The sequence below is a fragment of the Lolium rigidum genome, chromosome 7 (assembly GCF_022539505.1).
Source record: "Lolium rigidum isolate FL_2022 chromosome 7, APGP_CSIRO_Lrig_0.1, whole genome shotgun sequence".
Taxonomy (NCBI): domain Eukaryota; kingdom Viridiplantae; phylum Streptophyta; class Magnoliopsida; order Poales; family Poaceae; genus Lolium; species Lolium rigidum.
The window spans coordinates 349,268,167-349,295,290 of record NC_061514.1 but is presented as its reverse complement, the minus strand read 5'-3'; the positions used below and the strand labels follow the sequence as shown (position 1 = coordinate 349,295,290).

General features: G+C 46.4%; 1 protein-coding gene across 1 annotated transcript; it reads right to left on the bottom strand.

The window, feature by feature from the left end:
• Positions 1-18,699: 18,699 nt before the first annotated feature.
• LOC124673604 (PI-PLC X domain-containing protein At5g67130-like) lies at positions 18,700-27,047 on the bottom strand. The gene is made up of 11 exons (XM_047209653.1): positions 26,513-27,047; positions 26,304-26,390; positions 26,091-26,213; positions 25,872-26,009; positions 25,677-25,775; positions 25,294-25,597; positions 24,982-25,205; positions 24,792-24,878; positions 24,647-24,693; positions 24,467-24,544; positions 18,700-19,021 (listed from the first exon to the last, which is right to left on the bottom strand). The coding sequence occupies exons 2-11, from the start codon at positions 26,382-26,384 to the stop codon at positions 18,700-18,702; spliced, it is 1,503 nt and encodes a 500-aa protein (XP_047065609.1). The 5' UTR covers positions 26,385-26,390; positions 26,513-27,047.
• Positions 27,048-27,124: the final 77 nt, after the last annotated feature.

Below are 27,124 nucleotides of genomic sequence, written 5' to 3'. Positions count from 1 at the left end.
CTCGTGCTGAATAATATCATTGAAATGGTATGCTTTCAAATTTGTTTTCAGCCTTTATCGTAGTTATCCATGCTCTATTGAAGTTTTCATTTTGTTGTTGTAATTCAAACAGAAAGACAATGTTCCTCATTCATTGTATGTTCACATTCATAAGTACTTACTATATTGCCGTGGGAGATGACAGATTTCTTCATGCCTTATAGAGTTGTGATTTATACCAACAATTGTTTGACCCCTATGAACAAATAAATGAACCAAGAATGTAGTTGTTGTGATTTATACCACTTTGATGCAGCCAAGATTCCAGGGAAGAATGGACTATACATTCACTCTTGATTAACTAAATATTGATTCTTTTACTTTCTATACTCTGTGAAGGAAAACATATATTTTTATGTGTCCATGACAATGAGGTGTTGGAAACTCTAAGTTTGCGTGCACCACCATTGAGTTTCTCCTGGTTTTCCTTGTGTAGTATTTGGCAGGGAGTACATGCCGAACATGCCCCTGTATATGTTTTATCTATAAAATGTGAAACAATCCCTTTCTTTACCTAATGTAGGCAGATGCAATAATATTATTGTCAAGATGCTCCAAAAAAATTACTATTAGTTGCTGTAGCATGTTCTGCTAATTTCCCTATCATGTATAATCGGTTTTTCCATTTTTCTTACATGTATCGTTATATCATCCTGTTGATTTGTTTTCCAAATCTAAGTTTTCCAAATCCAATAAACCGTATTTTCATTTATCCGTAGATTGGTACGAATTTCACGGGATCGTGCGCCAAGGCGCACATCTAAATCTAGTCAACGATGATACGCGGCAGGCGGCCAAGCCTCAACGATGTACGATCCAGTGTTGGTTTCCGCTAATCGGCCGGCTATGGCAGCCTCAAGATGCGCCTTATGTGCTCACCGCAGGCCACCGACCACCACATTCCGTGGTCATCGTTCACTCCATTTCACCATGATCCACTAAGTTTTTTAATTATGATAAAGTTGAGGCTCAAAGTTATGCGGAATAGCCGTCATGTATGTTGATAGAGGGTGTAATATCGGTCATGCCTCCTTAGAGCATCCCCACTCGTTGGCGCTCCCCACGCTCAAATCCGGCGAAATTTTCATCCGGATTGGAGGAAGATTTGGCGTGGGGAGGAGTATATTTCCAGTCGTGTGCTCCCCAAGCGGCGTTTCTCGGGGAAAAAGAGGATAGCTCGGGGAATCCGGACGAAAGAGGAGACACGTGGGCGTGGGCGGTTGGTTTAGCTTCATCCGGAGTCCCCGGGAGACCCCCGGGAAACCGAGGATGGCATGGGGAGTCCGGACGAAAATAGGCTCAAATCCGGACCAAAACGAGGAACCGGGGGCCTGACTGGACCGTTTTTCGCCGTCCGGATGAAAAAGAGTGGCCGTGGGGGGCTCTGTGGGGAGACGAGTGGAGATGCTCTTAGTAACGATATATTTGGCAGAATACATGTGAATTATGGTGTGCAATAGATCTTTTGGTTGATTTTCTACCATACGGACTTCACTCCTTTATTTCTCCCATTATCGGAGATCTCCATATTTATTCTCCACTAAAACATATAACTCTTTTCTTCCAGTAGAACGTATCACTCTTTTCGCCACCTCGTCCCTTCGATCACACACACACACTCTCTCTCTCCTCCCATCGTCTTAAACACCTATTTTGGGTCAAGACAAGGAACATATTATCTTAGAAACCACTGATTAACCATATCCCAATGGCACCAACCTTCCTTTTGAAACTGGTATTTCGTTTATCAAATAACTCAATGCCCTTGCAAAAAAACAAGTAAATAAAGAGGTGAGGGCCGGGTTAGTGGAGGAACAAACATTCAAAGGAGTCGAACCATAGATCCAAGTTTGTAGGACAAGTCTCATTTATTAGGGAAGCAAAGGACAAACTTATCCTTTGATGTCTTTGCCATTATCTTCCAGGTTGACTCGAGAGGCGCCTTGTCAGTTACCCAAATGGATATCATCAGCCCCTCGCCGCCAAATCCATAACCATCTCCCTCCTCCCTTTCGTTGCCCTTTTCCCCTTCCTTCCCCTCTTCCTCCTCCTTCCACAACTCATCTTCTTTGATGTAAGGACCGAAATGTTGTACATAAACTCTAAACAAATAAGTCACAACAACTAAAATATTGGACACCCACATGTACACCTGGTGATCTAGGGATATGGTTACATAAAATATTGCAAGCGACAACCTCTCTCAAGATGCCTATACATATTTGAGCAGACATCCATGCATAAGATACCATGGTTTATGAATTCACCCACTTCAAAATGGTCTCTAGGGATATGGTTACCTAAAACTGAATGGTAAACCAAACGATTGCACACACGAAAATTCTTGTAGAAACAAGTGTTCATCTTAGCTATCCAAAGCCAAATACAATCTCTTTTGAAAATGTAAGCTGAATTCTCGTCTAACCATCAATGGGAAAAAATAAAAGATAGTGGACTTGGCACTTGGTCATTTTTCAAGTTTTCATAACTCGTTTTTTCTTCCAGTCATAAGATAACACGTGGGCATTCGCTATTTCACCAAAAAAAATATTTTTTTTTTCATTTATATACTTTGCGGTGTACATACATGTAATTTATAGTGTACATATGCACATACATATTCATGATGATCAATCATCAGGTTAAGATGGATCTAAACCAATCCATTTTTTTCTATACACATACAACATGCCGACGGTTAAACAACTTATTAGAAACGCAAGACAGCCAATACGAAATGCTAGAAAAACGGCCGCGCTTAAAGGATGCCCTCAGCGTCGAGGAACATGTGCTAGGGTGTATGTGCGACTCGTTCAGATCATGACTTCAAACAAATAAAAAAAATTTGGAAGTATCCATGATTACTACCAATGAATAGGATATAGCTTTTCTATCCTGAATTTCTATCAGTCTATACAGATGCAATTAACACGGTTAGGGCTACCAATTAATTAATTTACTTGTAATAGTAGTGTAAATAACCGTAATTTATACCGTGCAAGGAATTGACAAGAAATGGTGGTCCAACCGATCTACCGTTCATTGCAATGGAGAGAACATCAGAGTGTTGGTGAAATGGAAAACAACACACGCCTGACAAAATAGTAAAAGTGAAGATAAATGGGACAACGTACGTCCCTCAATTGACCCGAGTTGGGTAACTTCCTTTGGAGGTTAAGAACGACGCATGTGCTTGCGTGGTTGACATGGGGATGCAAACAAGATGTATCAAAGGCATTAATTAATTAGCTGAGGGCGGGGATGCAAACAAGATGTGTGTCAAAGTCATCCATTTGCTAGCTGGGGGTGCACCCTTTTAAATAAAAAATCAATACCACATATATTAAAGGACATATCGTCAGGAAACCGACCCCCTGTGTCGCCCTACTCTGGCGACCAGGGGGGAAACCCTAGCCGCCACCACCCCAGGTCCCCCCACCTTCCTCCCTTCCCTCGCCGCCGTCGGAGGGGGGCCGGCAAAGCCGCGCGCTCCCCAAGGAAGGTGGCGGCGGGGCGTTTTCTTCCCCTCCCGCGTCCATGGCGAGAGGGAGCTCGCTCGAGCGTGGATCAAGGACGGCGGATGCGGCGGCGTGCGGCGGGCGCGACGGCGTGCTAGGAGCGCGGCGGCGTGCGTCGGGCACGGAGATGCTTCTGGCCCCTGGCGGCGCGGTGGCGGCGTGCCGTCGCCGGCGTTTTGGTGGCCAGGGCGGGCGGCGCGGTGGAGGCGTGTCGTCGCCGGCGTTCGGTGGCCAGGGCGGGCGCGGGGAGCGGCGCACGGGAGATCTCCGGGCTGCACGCACGGGTCAGATCTGGGCCTCTGCTGGGCTCGTCCTGCTTGTTCACGGAGGTGCTCGTGAACTGGTGGTGGCTGGGAGGAGATGGTTGGCGCCGCTGCTTGATACGTCCAAAACGTATCTACTTTCCCGAACACTTTTGCTATTGTTTTGCCTCTAATTTGTGTATTTTGGATGCAACTAACATGGACTAACGCTGTTTTCAGCAGAACTGTTCTGGTGTCTCGTTTTTGTGCAGAAATCCAACTTTCGGGAAAAACCTCGGGATTTTGACGAAAGGGCCTATTTTCCCGGAATAATGACGGAGCCGGAAGGGCAATTGAAGTGGAGGCCCGAGGGCCCCACACCACATGGCGGCGCGGCCCGGGGGGCCCGCGCGGCCATGTGGTGTGGCCCCTCGGCCGGCCTCCGACGCCCCCTTCGGACTACTTATTCGCCTCGACCTAAAAACGCACGGGGAGAAGTCGAAGTCGCCGTAAACCCTCCCGAACGCCGCCACATCGCGAAACTCCGTCGCGGGAGCCGAAGTCTCCGTTACGGCACTCCGCCGGGACGGGGAATTGGAGGAGATCATCACCGCCATCACCGCCAACGCCTCTCCATCAACCAGCAATGTTTCCCCCATCCATGTGTGAGTAATTCCCCCGCTGTAGGCTGAAGGGGATGGTAGGGATTGGATGAGATTGGTCATGTAATAGCATAAGATTGTTAGGGCATAGTGCCTAGTGTCCGTAGATGGTACTTTTATGATATTGTTGCAACTTGTTATGCTTAATGCTTGTCACTAGGGCCCGAGTGCCATGATCTCAGATCTGAACATGTTATTGATTCATGAAGATATTCGTTGTTTATGATCTTACACGCAAGTTGTATACACATGTCGCTCGTCCGGAACCAATGGCCCCGAAGTGACAGAAATCGGGACAACCGGAGGGAATGGCGAGTGATGTGAGGATCACATGTGTTCACGGAGTGTTAATGCTTTGCTCCGGTACTCTATTAAAAGGAGTACCTTAATATCCGAGTAGTTTCCCTTGAGGCCCGGCTGCCACCGGCTGGTAGGACAAAAGATGTTGTGCAAGTTTCTCATTGCGAGCACGTACGACTATAATTGGAACACATGCCTATTGATTGATTAGTACTTGGATACCGTTTTATTATTATCTGCAAATGCCCTGCTATGATTGTTACATGAGTTTCTCTCATCCATGCAACGCCCGTCATCCGTCCCCGTGCCTACGGTATTTTAATCCTGCTGTTTACTAAAATCACTACTCGCTGTCTTTGTTACTCTGTTGCTGTTATTTCACTACTGCTACTACTATAAAACTGTTACTACTGATAAACTCTTGCGAGCAAGTCTGTTTCCAGGTGCAGCTGAATTGAAAACTCCGCTGTTAAGGCTTTCAAGTATTCTTTGTCTCCCCTTGTGTCGAATCAATAAATTGGGTAATACTTCCCTCAAAGACTGTTGCGATCCCCTATACTTGTGGGTCATCAAGATTATTTTCTGGCGCCGTTGCCGGGGAGCATAGCTTTATTTGGAAGTTCACTTGGATTAATATTGTTCGCTGCAAATTCTCCATCATGGGTAAACCTCGCGATACTAAGGTCGCCATATTACCATCCACTACAAGAAAAGGTACAACTACGAGTACCTCTCGCTGCTCTTGATTCACCATCTGTGATTGATAAACTTGTTTCACCGCCACATGCTTCAAATGCTGGTACTTCTGCTGAATCTGAAAACTCTCATAATACTGATAATATGTCTGTTGTGCTTGATGATAGTGGTTCATTGGGAACTTTTCTAGATGCTAAAATTGCTAGGTCTAGACAAATTGAAAATGCTGAAACTCCTGATGTTACTACACTGTTAATTCACCGAACTTGAATACTCTAGTGATGATCTTGATGAAGATTATGTGGAACTTGATGATGATTTTATTGAAAAATGCCATGCTACTACTGATGCAAGAAAAATTAAAAAGTTGCTTGCGAGAACATACTCGTTAGATATAAAGCTGTCTCCTGATCCTAAATTTGCCACATCTCCTATAAACATTAAGGATAAAGATTATGATTTTTCTCTTGATCTATCTCATATAGCTATTGTTGAGAAAACACCTTTTTGTGGTACTTGAAAAAGAAAGTGCTTGTTGAACACATGACTGAGTTATCTACTTTGAGTAGCTTGTTTTTCGATGATGTTAAGAAGCGTACTTACTTTGTTGCTAAAATCTTTCCATTCTCATTAAAGGATGACGCTAAAACTTGGTATAATAGTTTGCCACCTAGTTCTATTAAAAGTCCAAAAGAATTGCTTGCTTGTTTTCTTCCGAAAATACTTTCCTGCTAGTGCTCAACATGCTGCTTTGCGAGAGAGTTTATAATTTTGATCGGGGGATGAAGAGAAATTGCACGAGGCTTGGGCGAGATTTTGCTCTCTTATTAGAGCTCTGCCCGACCATGATTTAGAAAAGCATGATTTACTTGATATATTTTATAGTGGACTAACCATTGAGTCTAGGGCATACCTGGATAGTTGTGCTTGGTTGTGTTTTCGGGAAAAGAACTCCAGACGACTATCTGAAGAATTATTGGCTAAAATAGGCCGGAATTATGATGATTGGAATACGCTCGAACCAACTCCAACACCAATAGTGAAGAAGAGGGGTTTAATTAAATTGAATGATGAAGATATGAGGGAAGCCAAGAAGTCTCTCAAGGAGAAAGGTATTAAATCTGAAGATGTGAAGAATCTACCTCCTATAGAAGATATATGTGAGATAATTCCCCCTTCATCCATGATTGAGGTAAATTCCCTTCAACGCTTTACTAGGGAAGATATTCAGTATTCAAAACCTCCTGCGCAATGCTTAGATGAGTTTGATAATTATATTGTTAAGCAAGAAAATTTTAATATGAGAGTAGAGAATCATCTTATGGAAAATTCTCAAGCTATTAGTCAATTGCATGATATTGTGGAGAGAACCTCCAATGATGTTAAAATGCTTGTTAAACATTTTCATATGATTCAAACTCAAATTGATCAACTCACTAAAGTGCAAAATGACTTGTTAGGAAATAATGCTAAAGAAAAACAAGCTTATGAAGTAACAACTAGAGGTGGTGTCTCTACCCAGGATCCTCTATATCTTGAAGGGCATCCCAAAAGAATTGAACAAGATTCTCAACGCATTGAACCTAGAGCTCGTTCTAAGAAAAAGAAGAAGAAACATAAAAATGTTGTAGAATCCTCTGAACCTGTTAATGATCCTAATAGTATTTCTATTTCCGATGCTGAAACTGAAAGTGGTAATGAACATGATAATAGTGAAGATAATGATAAGAATGATACTCCTGATAAAGAAGAGGTTGAAAAAGAACCCGAAAAGCATGCTAAAAATAAAAAGTATACTAAAGAAGATTTTATTGCTGAGAAACATGGTAATGAAAGAGAACCTTGGGTGCAAAAGCCAATGCCTTTTCCTGCTAAGAAACTAAAATCAAAGGAAGAGGAACATTATAATAAATTTCGTGATTGGATGAAACCTTTATTCTTGCAAATCCCTTTGGTCGATGCTATTAAATTGCCTCCTTATTCAAAGTATATGAAAGATATTGTTACTAACAAAAGGAAAATCCCCAATGAGGAAATTTCCACTATGCTTGCTAATTACTCTTTCAATGGCAAAGTTCCAAAGAAGTTGGGCGACCCGGTATACCTACTATTCCTTGTTCTATTAAGAATAATTATGTTAAAACTGCTCTATGTGACTTGGGCGCCGGTGTTAGTGTTATGCCTTTTTCTCTTTATAAGAGACTTTACTTAGATAAGTTGATACCTACCGATATATCTTTGCAAATGGCTGATAAATCTCTCGCTATTCCTGTTGGTATATGTGAGGATGTTCCTGTTCAAGTTACTAATAAGCTGCTTGATATTAACTGATTTTGTTGTGTTGGAAATGCTCGAAGATGATAATATGTCTATTATTCTTGGGAGACCTTTTCTTAACACCGCGAGGGGCTGTTATTGATTGCAATAAAGGAAAGGTTACTTTCAATGTTGATGATAAGGAACACACCGTCTATTTCCCCAAGAGGATTGAGAAAGCGTGCGGAGTTAATACTATTTCTCATGTGAGAACTATCAAAGTGGGAACTATTGATTGTCCTATATATTAGCCTAAAGAAGAATATCAAACTCTTATGATTGGATCCATATCAATACAATTCAAGGTAACATGATTGATTTGAGGTTTATTTCTTCATATGCTATGTAAAATTTATTTGGTGGCAAGACTTGATCAACCTTGTTAACAAATACCTTTTATATGCATAGAGGAGGTAAACAACATCTCTTTCTTCCTCCACTTGCTTTAGTTGCTGTAGCATTTTTAATTTGCAAAGTTTCTTAGTTGATTTGAGATTTCAAAAATTTTCCTGGCCGGTAATAATAAACTTAATACCCGGAAAATGTGCATTTTTCAAAGTTTTCAAAAATTCGCGAAAATTATACCGTTGGTCCTATTTTTCGACGAGGCACCTGGGAGCACCGAGAGGATGACCTGTGGGGCACCGGAGGGCGCCAAACCACAGGCCGGCGCGGCCCGGGAGGTGGCCGCGCCACCATGTGGTGTGGGCCCCTCCTTGCCCCACTTTGTCATCTCTTCCTCCCAGCACCTTCTCTCTCCCGAAAAAACTCGTACCAAATTCCTCTCACTCGCGTTTTTGCTCAAGAACTCCAGATTTCTCGATCTCTTTGCTCAGCCCAGATTTCCTGCTGAAATTTGGCACTTTTGCTCCTTGGTATGTGACTCCTCCACCCATCCAAGTAGAATTTTGTTTGGTTGAGTATATCTTGAATATTTTGCTGCTGTAGGTAACATGTTTAGTGAGCTTGCATGCTTGTTCTAAGTGGTAGAAACTAGTTTTGATGCATGATTAGTACTCTAGCAAGTTCCTATGATAGTTTCCCTCAATTATATGTCACCAAATCAAGCTTTATATTGTTTATTGAAAATTTCAGAAAATGGAAGAAGGTAGGCACCAACTCAACCAACATGAGTTGGAGGTGCCACAGGTCATGAGAGTTCACCGAGAAGAAGGAGTATATCCCACTTACTATCCGTGTGCGAGATTTCATGAGAAGTGCGGGGATCTTGCGGGACGTCCAAAATTTAATCTCTCGTGCAGGATTGGATGATTTTGTTGATGGGGAACCATGCCAATATGTGAAACTGACTATGTCGGTAGTGCAAGATTTTAAATTCAATTGGTCACGATCTAACCCCATGGTTCAGTACAAAATTTATAATAAAACTGTCAACTTGCCATTCAGTGATTTTTGTGCAGCAATCAGAGTGCCGCAATGGGGATCATGCGAGAAGATAAAGGGATCGCCGCAAGAGCTCTTGGACCTCTTCAAGATGATTTGTCATGGAAGGAGCTTCTCAGAGGATGATGGTAAAATCAGTAGTATTCATTTCCCAGCTATTCGTTACTTCGCTTATTTCATTACCAAGTGCGTTCTAGCGAGAAAGAATGGAGGTAAATTAACTATCCCTGATCTAGCCTTTCTAGCTGCTGCATTACAAGGTAATAGGACTTATAACTTGGGAGCTTTGATAGCCAACAGACTTGCCATTAACCGTGAGAAAGGAGGAATTTGTGGGGGTCTCATCGCCTCTCGTTTATTAGCTATGCATAATGTGAGACCTCACAGTCTTGATATTCCGCTCCCTATGGAGAAACTTGACATAGCTTCCATGATTAAGCATGAATTTCTTTCTAATTCGTCTAATGTTGGGAACCTGTCTTATAGAATAACATTTTACAAGAAATCTTGGACAAGGACTAAGAAAGTTGAAAAATTAGTAGGATTGCCTGCACCTTCTCTGTTTAACTTTGATTCCAGGGAGGATTGGTCAGTCACGGAAAGTATGGTTAACGCATACATCGAGGGAGGAAGCCATCGTGCACGTGACAACACAAATGAGGTCGAGGAACACCTCGACTCGTCATCCGATGCAGCAAGCTCTTCGCATCCACAAGCTGGGTATGAGGAACCCCCACGTTTTTCTTCTGCATCGGCATCTTATTATGACTACCCCACATATGATCCACCGGCGTGGAACCCAGGCCCTCGATGGGATTGAACTCCACTTAGGCCAAAAGCCTAAGCTTGGGGGGAGGTATACCGGCATCACTCATTCTTTGCATATTATGATTGCTGGATACTTGTATATACTTGTTTAGTCTCTTTGAGTGGTTTTCTAATGAGAGGAAGATGATATTTGGGGAAGTGCTGCCTGAAAACAGATTCTGGGCTGTTACCGTAAAAATTCGTGCGCCCAGCAAGAACAGTATTTTGAGTTGCAAATTTTTGTGCATGTTCCCCAGGTTGTTATATAACTTTCATTAGTTGAACACTTTTTGAACTGAGCAACGTAAGATTTTTGTAAAAATAGATTTCTGTACTGCTGTCAGATTTTGGCAGATTTCTGCCATCTCGCTTTTCTGTGTTTCTTTTAGTTTGCTATTTCTTGCTTCCACTTTGTTTCTTTCCCAAAACACAAAAAGACCAAAAATATTTCTGTTGTTTCTCTTCACCATTTGCTTATCTTGGTTTCTTGCATTTGTTTCACTTTATTTGCTATTGCTAGTTTGCCATAAGAAAACCCAAAAGATTTTGCTTTGTTTGCTTGTTTCCTTTTGTTCTTGTTCTCAAATTCGAAAACACCAAAAATATTTGCTGTTCTTCTTTGGTTTGTAAAGTTCATCATGAGTTCAATGGTCTTCGGTAGCTGGAGCGTGGTTTTCATTTCATATTATCCAAGCTACACAAGTGAAAGGCAATAATGACGATCTACGACAATCTGATTGTGGTGAGTGGCTGGTATGAACTCTATTTGTTATCATTTTTGTACATATACTCATCCATGTGAGCATGCTTAGTTGGTTCATGTGAGGTATATGTTATTTGAGAAAGTTTAGTAGTTCATGATCTCTCATGATTAGCCCCAATTTATTAATATGAGTAGCATGTCATGGATGTTTGCTTGCATTGTTCTATTCATAAGTAAGTATGGCATTGTGGTATCCTCCTCTGAATAATTCATTTATATCGACTTGTCACATGCTTACGCATGCATATGACTGAACAAGAGTCAATTAAGCCTCAATGATTTACATTGCTTCAGAGTTCTTGTATCACTTTTATGCCTCAGTTAATTTATTTTGCCGCAAGCATGATTATGACGATTCTTGCTCTCTTGATTTGTCGCTCCCTAGTCTTTTTGCTAGCCTTCACTTGTACTGAGCGGGAACGCTGCTCGTGCCTCCAAACACATGAAAACCAAGTTATTCCAGAGTGTCCACCATAAATACCTATGCATGGCATTTCAAACCATTCCAAGTAAATTCTCATGCGCTACCTTTAAAATCTTCAAAATGCTTCTTAATTTGTGTTAATGTTTCATAGCTCATGAGGAAGTATGTGGTGTTTAGCTTTCAACCTTGTCATTTACTTTTGACGGACTCTCATATGGAATAGTGGCACATCCGCTTATCCAATAATTTTGCAAAAAGAGCTGGCAATGGGATTCCCGAGTCCGAATTAATTAACTTAAATAGACACTCCTCCATGGTTTGTGATTGTTGGACGGCACCCGAAGAATTCGGTTAGCCATGGCTTGTGTAAGCAAAGGTTGGGGGGAGTGTTATCATCATAATAAAACTAAAGTAAAAAGGCACTCCTTCATGGTATGAGATTGTTGGCAGGCACCCGAGGATTCGGTTAGCCATGGTTTGTGTAAGAAAGGTTGGAAGGAGTGCCACATAAACATGCAAATAATTCATGGGAGCCGCTCTTGAAAGTCCGGTTGGCGAGGTAGTTGGTGTACCCATTACCATTCGTTGACAACAACAAACACCTCTCAAAATAATTTTACTCCTACTTACAAATGAAAAGCTCTAGCGCATGTTAATCCCTGCTTCCCTCTGCGAAGGGTCAATCTTTTACTTTTATGTTGTGTCTCCATTATTTCTTTGAGCACTTTCTTGAGAGCACAACTATCATTCTTAGTATAATATGCTTGTCTCAAAATATGATTGATTGTGGTATAACTTTGATACTTTTATCTTTGACAATCACTACTTCTAGTCTTTGTATGAACTCCAGAGGTGCCCGGGCATTTATGTTTTGCCGATCAAATACAGGCAAGCGAGATACCACTTTATCATACTCTCTTATGAACATTGCAATCCTGCTTATATACATGATTCATGATGCTTATTATTAATTGTTGGTACATCTTCATGATTGACATAGCTGTTAGATGATCTTATTTGCATGTATCTTATTATGAACTGCTTAAGTATTAGCCATATCATGAGAATATATACATCATATGAACAAATGTGTTCGTGAAAGTTCTTTTATCGCTCGGTTGTTAACTGAATTGCTTGAGGACAAGCAATAAGCTAAGCTTGGGGGAGTTGATACGTCCAAAACGTATCTACTTTCCCGAACACTTTTGCTATTGTTTTGCCTCTAATTTGTGTATTTTGGATGCAACTAACACGGACTAACGCTGTTTTCAGCAGAACTGTTCTGGTGTCTCGTTTTTGTGCAGAAATCCAACTTTCAGGAAAAACCTCGGGATTTTGACGAAAGGGCCTATTTTCCCAGAATAATGACGGAGCCAGAAGGGCAATTGAAGTGGAGGCCCGAGGGCCCCACACCACATGGCGGCGCGGCCCAGGGGGGGCCCGCGCGGCCATGTGGTGTGGCCCCCTCGGCCGGCCTCCGACGCCCCCTTCGGACTACTTATTCGCCTCGACCTAAAAACGCACGGGGAGAAGTCGAAGTCGCCAGAAACCCTCCAGAACGCCGCCACATCGCGAAACTCCGTCGCGGGAGCCAGGAGTCTCCGTTCTGGCACTCCGCCGGGACGGGGAATTGGAGGAGATCATCACCGCCATCACCGCCAACGCCTCTCCATCAACCAGCAATGTTTCCCCCATCCATGTGTGAGTAATTCCCCCGCTGTAGGCTGAAGGGGATGGTAGGGATTGGATGAGATTGGTCATGTAATAGCATAAGATTGTTAGGGCATAGTGCCTAGTGTCCGTAGATGGTACTTTTATGATATTGTTGCAACTTGTTATGCTTAATGCTTGTCACTAGGGCCCGAGTTCCATGATCTCAGATCTGAACATGTTATTGATTCATGAAGATATTCGTTGTTTATGATCTTACCTGCAAGTTGTATACACATGTCGTTGTCCGGAACCAATGGCCCCGAAGTGACGAAATCGGGACAACCGGAGGGAATGGCAGTGATGTGAGGATCACATGTGTTCACGGAGTGTTAATGCTTTGCTCCGGTACTCTATTAAAAGGAGTACCTTAATATCCGATAGTTTCCCTTGAGGCCCGGCTGCCACCGGCTGGTAGGACAAAAGATGTTGTGCAAGTTTCTCATTGCGAGCACGTACGACTATAATTGGAACACATGCCTATTGATTGATTAGTACTTGGATACCGTTTTATTATTATCTGCAAATGCCCTGCTATGATTGTTACATGAGTTTCTCTCATCCATGCAACGCCCGTCATCCGTCCCCGTGCCTACCGTATTTTAATCCTGCTGTTTACTAAAATCACTACTCGCTGTCTTTGTTACTCTGCTGCTGTTATTTCACTACTGCTACTACTATAAAGCTGTTACTCTCGATAAACTCTTGCGAGCAAGTCTGTTTCCAGGTGCAGCTGAATTGACAACTCCGCTGTTAAGGCTTTCAAGTATTCTTTGTCTCCCCTTCTGTCGAATCAATAAATTGGGTAATACTTCCCTCGAAGACTGTTGCGATCCCCTATACTTGTGGGTCATCACTGCTGCGGGCTGCATCCTCCGGAGATGAATGGCACCGATGGGTGTTGCATCCTCCGGAGACGAATGGCGCCACTGCAGGTGTTGCATCCTCCGTTTCAGTGCGGGGAAGAGGAAGGAGGCTTCTAGCGCGCCGGGTGAAGGAGCTATGATGTGCGGATGGCCGTGGAGGCCGGGCTTCGCGCTGGCGAGGTCTGCGGGAGATGAATGGCACTACTGGGGTGTTGCATCCTTCCACCGGAGTTGGCGGCTACAAGTGTGTGAGGGGCTCTTTTCTACGGCTTTCGGTGTTCGTCCTCGAGCCCCGTGTTGGTGTTGGTCGGCGTCCCCTCTATGTGGCGTTCCGGCGGCGCCCACGGTGATCTACGGCGGTACTCCGTTGGCTTCGGGCTGTGCTGCCCTCTGCGCGTCGGCGGCTACAGGTTGGCCAGGAGGTTGCTCAGCGGTTGCCGGTGGTGTTTTGTGCCGGTCCTTGTTGGTGGGCGTGAGGACTTGGAACTCTTCGCTGGGCGAAAGCTCTGTCTTGGCGGCTGGCCAGGACCGACGACGGCGACGCCTGTGGGCGCCGCATACTTCTTGAAGGCGTCGTCGAAGCGGGTGTTTCTTGTTCTCCGCTCGGACTCTCCGGGGGAAACCCTAGATCCCTCGCGGGATCGGGCGTGGGCGGCGCTCTTGCGTCGTTTTGCCTCTTGGGCCTCGCTTTGGATGTCCACCGGACAAAGGGGCTTGTGGAGTGTTTTGGTGGTTTCGGCGGAGGCGGATTCGTCTTCGGCCAGGAGGAGCGCGGCCTCGGGGCCGGTGTGGTAGTTGGAGCGGTGGCTCCGGTCTTTTTGCCTCCGCCTGTTGCGTTTGAGGTGTGGTGTCGACCTGGCTGGTCGTCGACCCGTGTGGAGCGCAGCCTCGGGGCTGGCGGGTGGTGTCGTGTTGTACGGTTTTTCGGTCAGTTTTCCTCATAAACGGACCAACTCTTTTCTCCTATATCAATGAAAGGCAAAGCTTTTTCCCCGTTTCAAAAAAAAACAATACCACATATATTCATAGTAATAAATAGTAGTATATGGTACGGAAATTCAATTCGGCTCCCGGGTGCGTATGCTCCCTCTACCAAAAAAACATATTTCGAAATGTCAAAAAATTTGGATAAAAAATTCTACATGTACATCTTCATAATGTATGTGCATTCGCTAAGTTTCACGAAAAACTAATATTTTTTGTGGTCTATGTAAAAAGGAGAAACTTTATCTTGTGAAAAGCATTATTTTTAGCACTGAATTTTGTCTTTTTTACACACGTCACATGATAAGTCGATTTTTTATGAAACAACTTTGTGAGCGTGTAGCACGTGAAGATGTACGTACAAATTTTTTGTTTCAATTTTTCTGAAATTTAAAATGTACATAACACGCATTTTAAAATATAGGGAGCATATGCACCCATGTTCCAAAACACCACTCCCTATATGGTAGAGATACATGAGTTGATTTCAACATTTACAAAATAAAGTCTAAAAGATACTAACAAATCTTCGAGGTTTTCAAGTTTTTCTTCTTCTAGAACACAATACTGTACTCTTTTTGAAGGCAACCAAAGATAGATAACGAATCATAAACCTGTAAATATCGACGAAGGTTCTCCCATAATTTTAATTTGAGTCGCAATGCTAAGGTTGCGTGCACGCGCGTAACCATTGAAGCAGTTATTTAACATCGGCAAGAGTACCAACACCAGTATGTTAGGAAATAACAACCGACTAGCCTTGTCGATGTTGATGGAGAGCCAAGAGTACAAATCATCATTGTTGAAGACGTAGCAGTCGGGACAAAAACTGCGAGGATAATCCTCCTCTCGGCAACAACGAAAAAAAAATCCAAAATCGATTTGGCGAAGCAAGATCTGAAGGCCCATACCCAGAGGATTATAATCTTTCAACACCGCCATTGACGTTGGAAAAGAGATCTCATCGTCGAACGAAAGGCCGAAGATCACGTATTGCAGACGATGCCATCTTCATTGAGGGCAAACCAGCAAGAAAATGACTACCAAAATTCTAACATAATCGACTGAAAACACTACTTTTATTGAAAACTTCACGTATAGATCAGGTTCCCCACTCCTTCCGACGCCGGCGAAACCGACCGAAAGAGGGGAAACCGATCTATGGAGAAGACTGAAGTGGAGGCGGCTAGGATTTTGGAGAGGCGGCGGGTGTCCGTGATTATAAACGATCTTTGGTATTAGCTGGAGGTGCACCCTTGATCCTTAAGTGCAGGCGGGATTACTTGAAGATTACATCATCAGGGAACACAACAGATGGGACGCCATGAACGACTGTCAGCCTGTCACGCGTCGCAAATACGTTTCGCTTTTGTACCAGGGTAGTCCGTGCATGTGAGCACTTAACAAGAAACAAAAGTAGTGACCACTGACCGTGCAAGCCGGCAAGCCAGAAGTAGATGTGCTTCTTCTATTCTATGGCTTTGATCGGACGAGGGACCCGAGAGTGCTAGGTACGCCGGCCGTCTGCTTTGTGTTTGCGTGCGTTTTGGGATCGGAAAGTTTGTCCTTCGGCTCTTCTCTTTGCCCACCTTGCACGTTGGCGAGCGCAGCTAAGAGCATCTCCAACAGGCGCGCTATATAGGCCGCGCGGCATAAAAACGTCCGATATAGCGCGCGCGGGACAGAATCAGGCGCTCCAGCAGGCGCGGTAAACGGCGCGGTGCTGTAAAATTTTTAGGGCGCGCGGCGTTTTGCACAATCCGGAGCGGCATATCGCGCGCGTCGGCTACGCGCGCGGCATCGCTCGTCCAACCGCGAAAAATCCCCCGCGCTGAAACTTCCTCCCCGCGTCGCTGCCCGAGCCCAATCCGTCGTCTCCGCGCGCCGCCGGCGATCCCGACGATGGACGACCCCTCCGGCAACCCGCCGACCCCTCCCTACTCTGTCACACCCTCCGCCGCCGCCGCCACTTCCGCCGCGCCGGCGCCAAACCCTAGCGGCGGCGCCGACGCCGGGAACCCAACGGCTGCCGCGCGCGGCGCTGTTCGTCCCGCCGCGCGGGGCACTACACGCAGCGCCGCCGCGGCGCGGATGGCCGCGCAGGGCACCGGCAACGCGCGGCCCGCGCCGAGGAGGGGAAGGCGCCGTCAACGAAACGGCCTCACGTCGGCCCCGCCGCCGTCGCGCCACCGAAGAAGCGAAGGCGCCCGTCCCCGCCGACAGCCTCCTCCTCCGGCGCCGAACCGGCGCCTTCTCCTCCTCCTCCTCCGCCGACCCAGCCGACGCCTCCGTCCGGCAACCGCGCGGCGCACATATGGTGGATGGTGAAATGCCCGAGAGGTAAAAAACACTTCTTTTTGTCGAATTGTGGTTTAGATGCATACCTAGCCGATGGTAATGAATTTCATTGCAATGTAGAGTGGATGATGCGGCATTCATGGAGACAATGAATGTTGGATCCTCGTTCTTGCATGACGATGAAGCCGCCTATGGGGAGGAGGAATATGAGGATGTAGATGAGGAAGGAGAAGGGTTGATTGAACCTCGCCCTCCCGGCCGGGCCGCCAACTACACCATAGCGGAGGACAAGTTGCTTTGCAAGACGTGGTTGACAATTGGAATGGATCCAACAACCGGTACCGATCAAACAAGAGAAACATATTGGATGAGGATGACGGAGTACTTCAATACAAACACAAGATGACGAGGACGAAGAAGAAGGTGTTGACTTGGAAAATGCGGAAGTGTGATATGCATTTGTGATATGCATTGTTTCACTTTGTCCATTTGAACCATATGTCGTGTGTCATTGTTGAACTACGTCATTTTGTGTGTCCTTGTTGAACTATGTGATGTTGTTGCACTTTGTGTCATTTATTTCATGAATTGTGTCATTTCTTTCATGAATTGTGAATGCAAAATAGACTAGAAATCTGTTTTCCGCGCCGCGCGCGCTGTATTTTGCGGCGCACGGCGGAGGACCATTTTTCCTGCGCGCGCACGCGCTGTATTTTGCCGCGCCCGGCGGAGGAAAAAACGGCACAGCGCGCCATATCTGTTTACCGCGCGCGGATTCTTGGTTTTAGCGCGCCGCGATATAGCGCGCCTGTTGGAGATGCTCTAAGGCTGTCCCCAGTGTCCACCCCACAATATGGCGAGGTAGACGCGGGTCCACCGGCCAATTTGCCAAGGAACAAATCGTGTCAATTACCATTAGGCAGATCTGGGGTTTCATTTTTTCTCGTTAGCGATGTCGCTGGTCCGCTTCTTCACCGGTGGCTTTGGGGCCTTAGAGGTGTAGTGGATCACGCCATCACGGCTCCTCACCGATGGGAAAACCTTTTTTTTTTCCTTTTAGGTTATATTCCAGTGTCCTTTTTGAGATGGTGAGGCCACCGCTAAAGCATGACGTCAAAATAAGGTTTCTCTCGTCATATCATCAATCCGGTAATGCATCTAGCGTTGTTAGAGGCCACGTGGAATCGTGTGTCCGACGGATCTCATAGAATCCGGTTGGTTTTCATGTTCATTATGTGGTTTGATGTCAGTTACTTTCGATCTATTTTAGTCATTATTGACAATGGTTATTGCTCCACTGGGTTGGTCATTTTGGGCCTTAGGGCATCTCCAGTTGGCCGACTACCGTCTGCATTTGTTTGGGTTGGGCCGCAAACACGAAATTAGCCTCCTGATCATTTGCGTCGAGGGTTGTCCCATCGGCCCTATGCATTTTAACTTTGCAAACTTTTCTATTGATAGGTAGAAACATTTTACATATGTTTTGGGACATAATTTGAAATAATGCAAAATGAGGAAACCTAACTAGTGGGTTGTGCTCGCCCTCGACTTCTTCGTTGCGAAGAAAGATCACCCAATCACATAAACTGGAAGAACATTCAGAAACCTACACTTGTGGCTTTAATTGGCACTTGCTACTTTCGCTGCAAAAAAAAAGAACACCCTAGAACCTATAGTTGGTCGTCGTCATCGTCGTTATTGTTGTTGTCTTTGTCGGAGTCGTCGTGGTAGTGCATGCGGAAGGATATGTTGTCGAACACCCCGACGCTCAGGTCGCCATCGTCTTCGTCGAGGAAGTGCAGCAGGCAACCGACCTTCAAGCTGTGGGAACGGGCTAACTTCTCAAAGCCCGTGTCGAGGTACATCTTGCCTTGTCCATTGAACAAGACCTCGACGGGCCATCGCCAAAAGACGCACCTGACTTCCCGCAGTTTCACGCCGGCCGGCTCCCGGCCGGCGAGAAATTCCGCGAACTTATCTGGTAGTCTTTTTCTGCCGAAAGGATCCTCAGTGATGTGACGACAAACTCCAAGTACTTGTCGTGCTTGCACTCCAACTCGGCAGGCGACAGCGAGCGTGCAGGTGGTGCAGATGCAGCACAACCACCCCTGCCCCGCCTGCAGCGGCCGCGTCGACGACCTTGGCCCCTAGGACCCGCCATGGACCACGTGGGAAGAAGGGTGGATGGCGGCACTAGGGTTGGGAATTGGGAAGGTAGCTAGGGTTCTGTGGAGGGGTGGATGCGCAAGCGCCCCATTTTATATGATGGAGCCAGCCGAGGGGGCGGTGGCGCGCATTAAGGCCGCACCCATGGCTAGGCTTGTGGAACCTGCATCGCTGGGCGGCCATTAATTTCACATGACAAAATGCTAGTAGTCTCGTGCCGCGCCCAGAAGGCGAAGCGGACGAGGTCGCTGCCAGGCAGCTCGGGGCAGCAGGGAGCGGTCACGTGCTGCGTCTGTGCCAGCGTCTGCTGAGACGCATCTGCGCCCAAATTTGTGCGCCACGGCGAACCCGATCACTATGCATCAGGCTGCTAGGCTAGGGGCAGACCAAATTTTGACTACACGGACGCAAACGGTCTCTTTTTGTTCGTTTGCATTGGGCTGGTGGAGATTCCTTTAACACCGATCTATCTACTACAACAAGCTCTACTAAGACAATTGACGAGGCGGTTCTTCGGCAATGCCCACCATGAGGGGATTGGGTTTTAGAGAAAGGCGGCGACGGAAGTTCCGGGAGCGAGGCGGTACACGACGTACCCAGGTTCACGTCCCCACGGTGGAGGATCGCTACGTCCTGCTAGCAATCCACTATATGAACATATGTATACAGGGGGCCGCCATAGGCGGAGTTGTTGGATCTAGTCTAGTTCTAATCTGTGGGTTGTGATGTCTAGGCGTGTCGCCTCTATGATTATGTTTCTGATTGTCTATGTCTAAGGGGTGCCCCTGCCTGGCTTTATATATCAGTCAAGCTAGGGTTTACAAGAGTCCTAGTAGGATTCATATTGGACTCTTATTTCCTTGTAGTCCAAGTTGACGCACGTGCAGGTCCAGCTTCTCGAGTCCTCGTGCTGGTCCACCTTCATAGTTTGCACCGGGTATGGCAATGTCGAGTACCCGAAGGGTTATGCCCACGTCAGTAGCCCCCGAGTGTCTGGCCGAAGTGAAGCTTCGGGCAGAGACTAAAGTTGTCTTCGCCGAATGACTTGATCATCTGTTGAATCTTGTGCTTGATGTAGAGTCGAAGTTGCTTTTGATCGGGTGCGCGAAGCGCTCCCGATGGGAGTAGCCCCCGAGTCTATGGGCAGGTGCTTGCAGCCACACATAGACTCAAGTTGTACTACTCGAAGATCTTGATTGTTGATGTCGATGTCTTCAACTTTATTCTTCTTTGTTGGCGAGGTTGCCATATTTTTTATCGGGTGCGCAACCAGCGCTCCCGATGGGAGTAGCCCCCGAGCCTGTAGATAAATATGAAATAGTTATGTATAGGGTGTAAAAAATGCTAAGTCAAATACCGTACAAGTCCTCGCGTTCTGAGAACATGATGCCGATAACTCTGATGATTTCACTGATAGAGGAGTTGACGATTTGGATGATATCTCAGAGGAGCCGATGATTTGGATGATGGCTCAGAGGAACCGATGATTTGGATGATGGCCCAGAGGAGCCGATGATTCGGATGATGGCCTAGAGGAAGCGATGATTCAGATGATGGCCTAGAGGAGCCGATGATTTGGATGATGGCCCAGAGGAGCCGATGATTCGGATGATGGCCTAGAGGCGCCGATGATTCGGATGATGGCCTAGAGGAGCCGATGATTTTATCGGGTGCGCGTCCAGCGCTCCCAATGGAAGTAGCCCCCGAGTCTGGGCACTGATGCTTGCAACCGTGAGTAGACTCAAGTCAAGCTAGCAACCCGATGTTTATAGTTTTCTTCAGGTGCCGTTGACACATTGTTGTTTATTTCAAGGGGCAATTCTTAATGCACCTTGAGCATCGTTGATGCCATTGTTTGTAAGTTTATCGGCAGCAAATTATTTGAGTGATCAGCTCGTGTTGCGGGTCTTGCTAAACCCGTTGTATGTGCAACTTTGCTTTCAACCGATGCATGTCTTGACAGCAGCTCCCGAATAGATCGGTGACACTAGATCTGCCGATGACTCCGTCACTCTTTGATACTTCGTAATGTAAAATATCGAGCGTGGGTCGTTTTCGTATGTGTTTCATGATCCTTGCTATCTGCGGCACTCTTTGAGGCATCTATAGCAAAGGAAAAAAGTAAGGTTCCCGCTGTTTCATGATCCTTGCTATCTGCGGCACTCTTTGAGGCATCTATAGCAAAGAAAAAAAAGCAAGGTCCCTGTTGTTTACCATCCATTGCAGCACTCGTATTTTCAGAGGGTTTTAGATGATAACTTCAGGTGTAAAGAGTCTTCATATCTTCTTGAATTCCGGCGTGGATTCCAGCGAACCAGCGCCCAGCGAACCGGCGTTCCCGATGGGAGTAATAGTCTTCAAATCTTCTTGAATTCCAACGAACCAGCGCTCCCGATGAGAGTAACCGCAATAGTTCGAAGATATTCCAGGAGTCCCCGAGAGTGCATCAAGAGAAGATATATCCAGGGCCGAAGAGGATAAGTCCATCGAGTAATCATAAATGATGAAGCCATTGACCCGAGATAGTCCATGCGGTGGGCGCATTCGAAATAATTCCGCGGCCAGAGATAGTCCATGCGGCAGGCGCAGCCGAAATAATTCTGCGGCCAGAGATAGTCCACGCGGCAGGCGCAGCCGAAATAATTCCGCCATCCAAGAGAGTCCACGCGGTGCCTAGCTGACGTGGCCGATGACGAGGACGCGGTTGACATAGCCGATCCGCTGCGGGTGAGCATCCGAATATATTGGGTCCGTAATGTCGGGTCCGCGGCAGGCGAGCCCCCGAGTAAGAAGAGTGCGCGATAGCGGGCGCGGTCAACCGAGCAGGGCAGTCGACGAGCGAGCTCCCGAATATATCAAGTCCGTGATGCAACGAGCGAGCCCCGAGCGTGCCGACTATGCGCGGTGAAGCAGTCGAAGTTTGTTCCGATCTGCAGTCATATTACGGCGCAAAAACTATGCACGAATAATAGTACGAGCCAAAAATATTTGGCCAAACATAAATTTTACGTAATTAGAAATATAGCACCTGATTTTTGTGTTGCATGGCGAGTTGACGACGGTGGCGTTTGGCCGGAAAAATTCGACGAAGTGGCTGAACTCTCAGGTGTTTTGCGCTTCATGTCAATGGTTGTATTGGACGGGCAGACTCTTGACCCGAAAAATATGGACCGAGCCATCAACATGAGTTCCCGAATTTTATTTTTTGTAGCCTAATCCTTACGTGAGCAGCATTGATGATCTCTTTTCTCTGATCAATGGAACTTCACAAGATTTTTTTTCTTCGACTTAGAGCTTCTGATCCGTCTCGAGAACGAACCCATCTTCCTTTTTCTTTTTGATGAGCCTCGCCAGGTGCTTGGCCGATCTTTCTTTCTTCTTGTTTCTTTCTCTTTACTCCTTTCTCTGTACGTACGGTAGTACTCTCCTTTTTTTCCTTAGCTAGTTGCTTTTACTTTCTTTTAGGATGCCTTGTAGAGAACAGGTTGCGCGAGCGCTGCCGATACTTGATACTTGAGTTTGCCCAAAACGTTTCTCTCCTTTTCTTCCGCGACTGAACGCTGCGTGTAGGCCGGCCATGATGGGCACCAGGCCGCGGCCATGTCTTGGACGAGGAAGCTAGCCGTGATGAAATACACGAGCGCCTGATCCGATATATGAAGTTGAAGTAGACTGTTCGCCATATGCAGTTTGGATGTTGCTGATGATGAACTCGACGGATCCCGCCCGGATGACAAAATCCAGTCGTCGCTTTCCCACAGACGGCGCCAATTGACGAGGCGGTTCCTCGGCAATGCCCACCATGAGGGGCTTGGGTTTTAGAGAAAGGCGACGACGGAAGTTCCGGGAGCGAGGCGGTACACGACGTACCCAGGTTCACGTCCCCACGGTGGAGGATCGCTACGTCCTGCTAGCAATCCACTATATGAATATATGTATACAGGGGGCCGCCATAGGCGGAGTTGTTGGATCTAGTCTAGTTCTAATCTGTGGGTTGTGATGTCTAGGCGTATCGCCTCTATGATTATGTTTCTGATTGTCCGTGTCTAAGGGGTGCCCCTGCCTGGCTTTATATATCAGCCAAGCTAGGGTTTACAAGAGTCCTAGTAGGATTCATATTGGAGTCTTCTTTCCTTGTAGTCCAAGTTGAGGCGCGTGCAGGTCCAGCTTCTCGAGTCCTCGTGCTGGTCCACCTTCATAGTTTGCACTGGGTATGGCAATGTCGAGTACCCGAAGGGTTATGCCCACGTCAACAATCTTTACCCGGCTTTAACGATGGTGGGGCCAGGGCCGTGGCATGCCTTCTACTTGTGCTAGTGTATGTTGTCGTCGCTAGTTGGTCCGAGCACATATTTGTAATTTTTATTACCTTTAGGACTATTTATATTTATATTGATGATTATTAACAGCTGTGGAATTTCGTAAAAAAAAGAAACCTTTATATAATCATGGCACAGGTTCTGTGTTACAAGGTCTGTAGCAATATCAGGGAAGTGCTCGTGATCAGTCCAGATGCAACTTCGTGCTGACCTTGCAAAGATATCTCGGCGGGATCAAATATATGGCGAGATTGCCAGACATTGTGATCATCTTTGATCAGCAAAAAGAGTATATAGCTCTTCGGGAATGTGCCATTTTGGGGATTCCTACTATTTCTTTAGTCGAATTAGAAAGCAAAAAAAAATTCTTATTTTGATACAAGAAGAATCGGCACAAGAAAAATAATTTTTTTGCCTTTTTCTTGTGCCGAATAGAGGATTAAGAAGACCTGCAATTCCTTCGAAAAGGAAGAAATCCTTTTATTGTTCTCGCCTTGTCTTGGGTTCGATTCTCTTCTTTTGCATAAGATAGAAACGGGGAATTCCAGGCAACAAAAAAGATCTCGTAAACAAAAAAAGTTTAACCAAAAAAAGGATTTCCAATCTAAAATAGATCATAGATAATTCTAGCAATTACCAATAAATTGAGGCTTTTTGCCAACTTGATGGTAAGAAATCTCGGAACCTAGAAATTCATTTCGTTCAACTAAACCTTTTCAAGCTGTTTATTTTTTGCGAGATTCAAGTTGTTTCTTTTTGAGAACCAAAAAAAACTTGTGCCAAAATAACGGATGCGAAGAAGAACAAAAGACCTTGGACGCGTAATGACTAGTCTAGCAAGTGCATCGGCTACTCTATTGCTCTCGCTCTTCACATGTAGATGTCGAATTCAGAGGACCCCTTGTTTGGAGAGGGGAAGACCACTCAAACAAAAGCCCTACAGTTGCTGTACCGAGCGGCGTCCACCGGCAGGTGCTCTGGCAGTCCGACCCAATCAGTTACACAATGCCGCACGTGAGACACGAGTGGACTACAAACAACCAATGCACCTGACCATTAACCAAACTGAAACGAACGGAACCCTGACAGACATTTTCACGTCCTCCTCGCACCACGACGACCTGGCATCAACCCGAGCTTGCCAAGCAGGCCCTGCAACGCGTCCTTGAGAGTTCGTCTCTGCAACAGCAAACACCCAAAGCTCACTTGGATTCTCACAATAATTTGCGCTCAAATGAATGGAGGAAAAAACCAGACGATGGAGATCGATATCTCACCCTGCACGCGTGCACGTCGTCGCGGCCGCAGATGAGCATCCCGTTGAGCATGTCGGTGGCCTCGAACACTCCCCCGCCGTCGCTTCTCTGAAACCGATCGACCGAGGTCGCGCGTCAAAGTTCATCTGGAGGCAGTAATCTGGACCTTTCTACTTTCAGCAACTGTACTGTATCACCTATGTAGGAGTACCTTGTAGTAATCAACGGCCAGGAAGTTTGCCCAGCGGTCGCCGGCGGCGGCGTGGCACGCCCTGAGCACGCCCGCGAGCCCCAGCGAGTGCTCCGCGCACTCCGTCACGCCCAGCGGCACCGTGTGAAAGTAGTTCACCAGGACCAAGGACCGCGTCCTGTTGCCCAGGGCCAGGGACTCGGACCGGCTATGGCACGAACGGGAGCTCATGCCGCCATCCCCATCTATCATCATTCAGACATGAACATCATCAGGAAACTTATCATCTTCGTCTCGACAATTTTCCATCGCTGGAGACTGACGCGCGCTTACACTGGTTCTCCACCATGAAGTTCCACTGGTACGCGATCCCCTCGGTCGACTCCTTGGACTCGTCGGAGGTGAAGACGAGGAGACGGTGGTTGCGCTCGATCATGTCCCTGACGCGAGGCCAGTCCTCGCCGCGCCGGGGCATGCTCGACACGGGGAACCAGTACTTGGTCAGGCCGGTGCTGTTGAACAGCTTGGACAGGCCGTGGTCGGCGCCGACGTAGTCCTCCAGGATTAGCGTCACGATCTCTGACGGGTGGGACGACAGGAACGCCTCGATCTCCCTCATGGTGTCCACGGCTGGCTCCTGCAGCGGAGAGCACCGATCATTGTCGTAGACCACTGAAAGCGTGCAGCAAGTAGCTGTTGAGCAAAGTTTCACTCACGAACGCCGTGAAGTCGAAGCATTTCCCTCCCTTCGAGTGGCACAGCCAGATCTCGTCGCGGAAGTCGTACACGTCCAGCATTAGTGCCCGAACTCCATTCTGCATCAGAACAAAGGTGTCTCTGACAGGTCAGAATCAGGCAAGTGATCAGAATTCAGAAACCGAAATAGGCAAATTTGTAGCACTGCCAGATACATTCAGCTGATCGGTGACTGAATCCTCTTGGTTGTAGAGTGTGATCCGTGGGACTCCGGTGTGGGACGGCTCTCCGTGGATGGAGAACGAGTTGTGCGTCGTCAGAAATGCATACTTGTTGAACGGCAATGATGCATCCTAAGGAATGGAACAGGAGCAATACTCAACAGTTACACTAATGGAAAGACAGCAATGGGAGAGCAGGAGTCCACCGCTTACAACTATCTTCAATGGATCAGACACCGTCTTCCGGACACACCTTTTGCCCGCAAACTCGACCCAGCAGTTGTAGCAGTACAGTTCATTACCGCAGTCGGCTGACGACGAACATCGATCGCCGAGCTGCACATCCCAACATCAGACCACCGACCCCAATCACCAGCAGAAATTTTCAGAATCGTTGGCAAGGTCGGCGAGGAGTACTAGGCGTACCTCGCATTGCCCGCCTGAACAAGCTGCTGCAGCTTGAAACATCACACATAGTAACAGAAATGTGCTTCCTGAGCTGTGCATAGCTCCCTGCAACTCTATATTTGCTGCAAAAGCATATCAATAGATTCAGTACCGCTATATCAGGCAGTGGGAGCTTGTGTTTGTCAGGGAAGATCAATGATTCTGCAGGAGAACAATTAAGAAACAACCTTGTATCCTCGATGAAGAAACTGTATGTATTTCAGCTTTCTTGGCACAACAATGGCGATCTTCTACGGAACTTCCTGCATGATTGCATCCCTTTCTCCTGCGCAACGGTCATACCACCTTATCTCTTGAGTTTACAGAAGAATTGCGAGACCGCAAGGAAGCTCTGGCTGTGGCAAGCTGATTTTAGGGAGAACATGCCACTTGGCCTGTTGGAATATGCTTCAGGCTTTCAAGGTCAGCATTAGGTACCACACATCAAAAGTGTGGGCATAGTTTTATCTTTTGCTTCCCATTTTTTTATGGTCAAACCTGTAACTTTTGTGAAGAATATCTCAGTGTTCTGCACAATTTGCACACACACACATATTTGGGCCTTGTGAAATCCTTGTTTTTTCTAACAAAAATGGAGCTATCTGTTTCAACTTGATTATTCGTGGTAAAAAAAATTGTCGCTCATAAGACTTGGCAAATTCGACACACCGGCTATGTGGACGGAAATTTGACACACGGGATGGACTTCATCCACATTCACATCTCACAATCATGTCTCAACCAATTCAGGACTCTACATCAGACAGGGACAGACGGCATATACCAAGGAACTACCGATG